This window comes from Micropterus dolomieu, unplaced genomic scaffold (genome assembly GCF_021292245.1).
Source record: "Micropterus dolomieu isolate WLL.071019.BEF.003 ecotype Adirondacks unplaced genomic scaffold, ASM2129224v1 scaffold_19, whole genome shotgun sequence".
Taxonomy (NCBI): Eukaryota; Metazoa; Chordata; class Actinopteri; order Centrarchiformes; family Centrarchidae; genus Micropterus; species Micropterus dolomieu.
Window position 1 is genome coordinate 9,469 of NW_025744024.1, and position 2,259 is coordinate 11,727.

The window sequence follows — 2,259 nt, forward strand, 5'->3', positions numbered from 1 at the left end:
GTCCAACTGATTTGAACTCTTCTGTGTTACGAGGAGCTGGAATATGAACACACACAATTAAGGAAGTGTCACAAAATTTGATTTAAAATGTTGCGTTTTGCGTAGTTTCTTTTTAAACAAATAATAAGTTGCATTCAGTTCCATTTTTAAGCAGCTAGGATGTAAAAGACATGGAGAGGAAACTGACAAAATTTGTCTGTTTTTGAATGACAGGATATTCCTACTAAAATGTTATGTTTTGTGCAGTTTTTCCATACAAATAATGAGTTGCATTCAGTTTCAGTATTGTATCTGCAACAGTCAAAACTATGAAGTGAGCAACACCCCTCTGTTACTGAGACACTTTAAATTAGATATTGTTACAGAGCTCTGCTGTGGCTCTTGTAGCCTATATAAGAGGAAAAACATCTTACCAGTGACTGCAGTGATGTGTACTCCTCTGCTTCTGACATTTTCAAACACAGTGAAGAGACTGAAATCATATTTAGTCGCACTTGTGAGTTCTGAGATTGTGTGTGTCACATGTTCTTGTCCCTCTGATGCAGCAACATTTATCATTCTTCCATCGAATTCAAGTATATAGTTGAGGATGTAATTCACTTTTTTTTTTTGTCCAACTGATTTGAACTCTTCTGTGTTACGAGGAGCTGGAATGTAAGGAACTGCCACAAAATTTGATTTAAAATGTTGCGTTTTGCGTAGTTTCTTTTAAACAAATAATAAGTTGCATTCAGTTCCATTTTTAAGCAGCTAGGATGTAAAAGACATGGAGAAGAAACTGACAAAATATGTCTGTTTTTGAATGACAGGATATTCCTACTAAAATGTTTTGTGCAGTTTTTCCAAACAAATAATAAGTTGCATTCAGTTCCATTATTGTATCTGCAACAGTCAAAACTATGAAGTGAGCAACACCCCTCTGTTACTGAGACACTTTAAATTAGATATTGTTACAGAGCTCTGCTGTGGCTCTTGTAGCCTATGTCAGAGGAAAAACATCTTACCAGTGACTGCAGTGATGTGTACTCCTCTGCTTCTGACATTTTCAAAAACAGTGAAGAGACTGAAATCATATTTCGTCGCACTGGTGAGTTCTGAGATTGTGCGTGTCACATGTTCTTGTCCCTCTGTTGCAGGAACATTTATCATCCTTCCATCAAATTCAAATGTATAGTTGAGGCTTTTATTCACTGGCTTCCACTGCAGATTGATACTGGTCTCAGTTTGTCCAACTGATTTGAACTCTTCTGTGTTACGAGGAGCTGGAATATGAACACACACAATTAAGGAACTGCCACAAAATTTGATTTAAAATGTTGCGTTTGTGTAGTTTCTTTAAAACAAATAATAAGTAGCATTCAGTTCCATTTTTAAGCAGCTAGGATGTAAAAGACATGGAGAAGAAACTGACAAAATTTGTCTGTTTTTGAATGACAGGATATTCCTACTAAAATGTTATGTTTTGTACAGTTTTTCCAAACAAACAATGAGTTGCATTCAGTTTCAGTATTGTATCTGCAACAGTCAAAACTATGAAGTGAGCAACACCCCTCTGTTACTGAGACACTTTAAATTAGATATTGTTACAGAGCTCTGCTGTGGCTCTTGTAGCCTATATCAGAGGAAAAACATCTTACCAGTGACTGCAGTGATGTTTACTCCGCTGCTTCTGACATTTTCAAACACAGTGAAGAGACTGAAATCATATTTAGTCGCACTTGTGAGTTCTGAGATTGTGTGTGTCACATGTTCTTGTCCCTCTGATGCAGTGACATTTATCTCCCCTCCACTGAATTCAAGTATATAGTTGAGGATTTCATTCACTTTTTTTTTTTGTCCAACTGATTTGAACTCTTCTGCGTTACGAGGAGCTGAAATGTAAAGAAACACAAATAAGGAAGTGTCACAAAATTTGATTAAAAATGTTGCGTTTGTGTAGTTTCTTTTAAACAAATAATAAGTTGCATTCAGTTCCATTTTTAAGCAGCTAGGATGTAAAAGACATGGAGAGGAAACTGACAAAATTTGTCTGTTTTTGAATGACAGGATATTCCTACTAAAATGTTTTGTGCAGTTTTTCCAAACAAATAATGAGTTGCATTCAGTTCTAGTATTGTATCTGCAACAGTCAAAACTATGAAGTGAGCAACACCCCTCTGTTACTGAGACACTTTAAATTAGATATTGTTACAGAGCTCTGCTGTGGCTCTTGTAGCCTATATCAGAGGAAAAACATCTTACCAGTGACTGCAGTGATGT

The 2,259-nt window shown here is 36.0% G+C and overlaps 1 protein-coding gene across 1 annotated transcript in view; it reads right to left on the reverse strand.

Annotated features, from left to right (window-relative positions):
* LOC123967093 (tenascin-like) overlaps window positions 1–1,149 on the reverse strand; it is a 7,344-nt gene extending 6,195 nt beyond the window's left edge. Inside the window, exon 1 of the mRNA XM_046043118.1 lies at window positions 1,005–1,149. Within this exon, the coding sequence (XP_045899074.1) occupies window positions 1,005–1,149 (145 nt within the window). The remainder of the gene's footprint in view (window positions 1–1,004) is intronic.
* Between the last annotated feature and the right edge of the window lie 1,110 nt (window positions 1,150–2,259).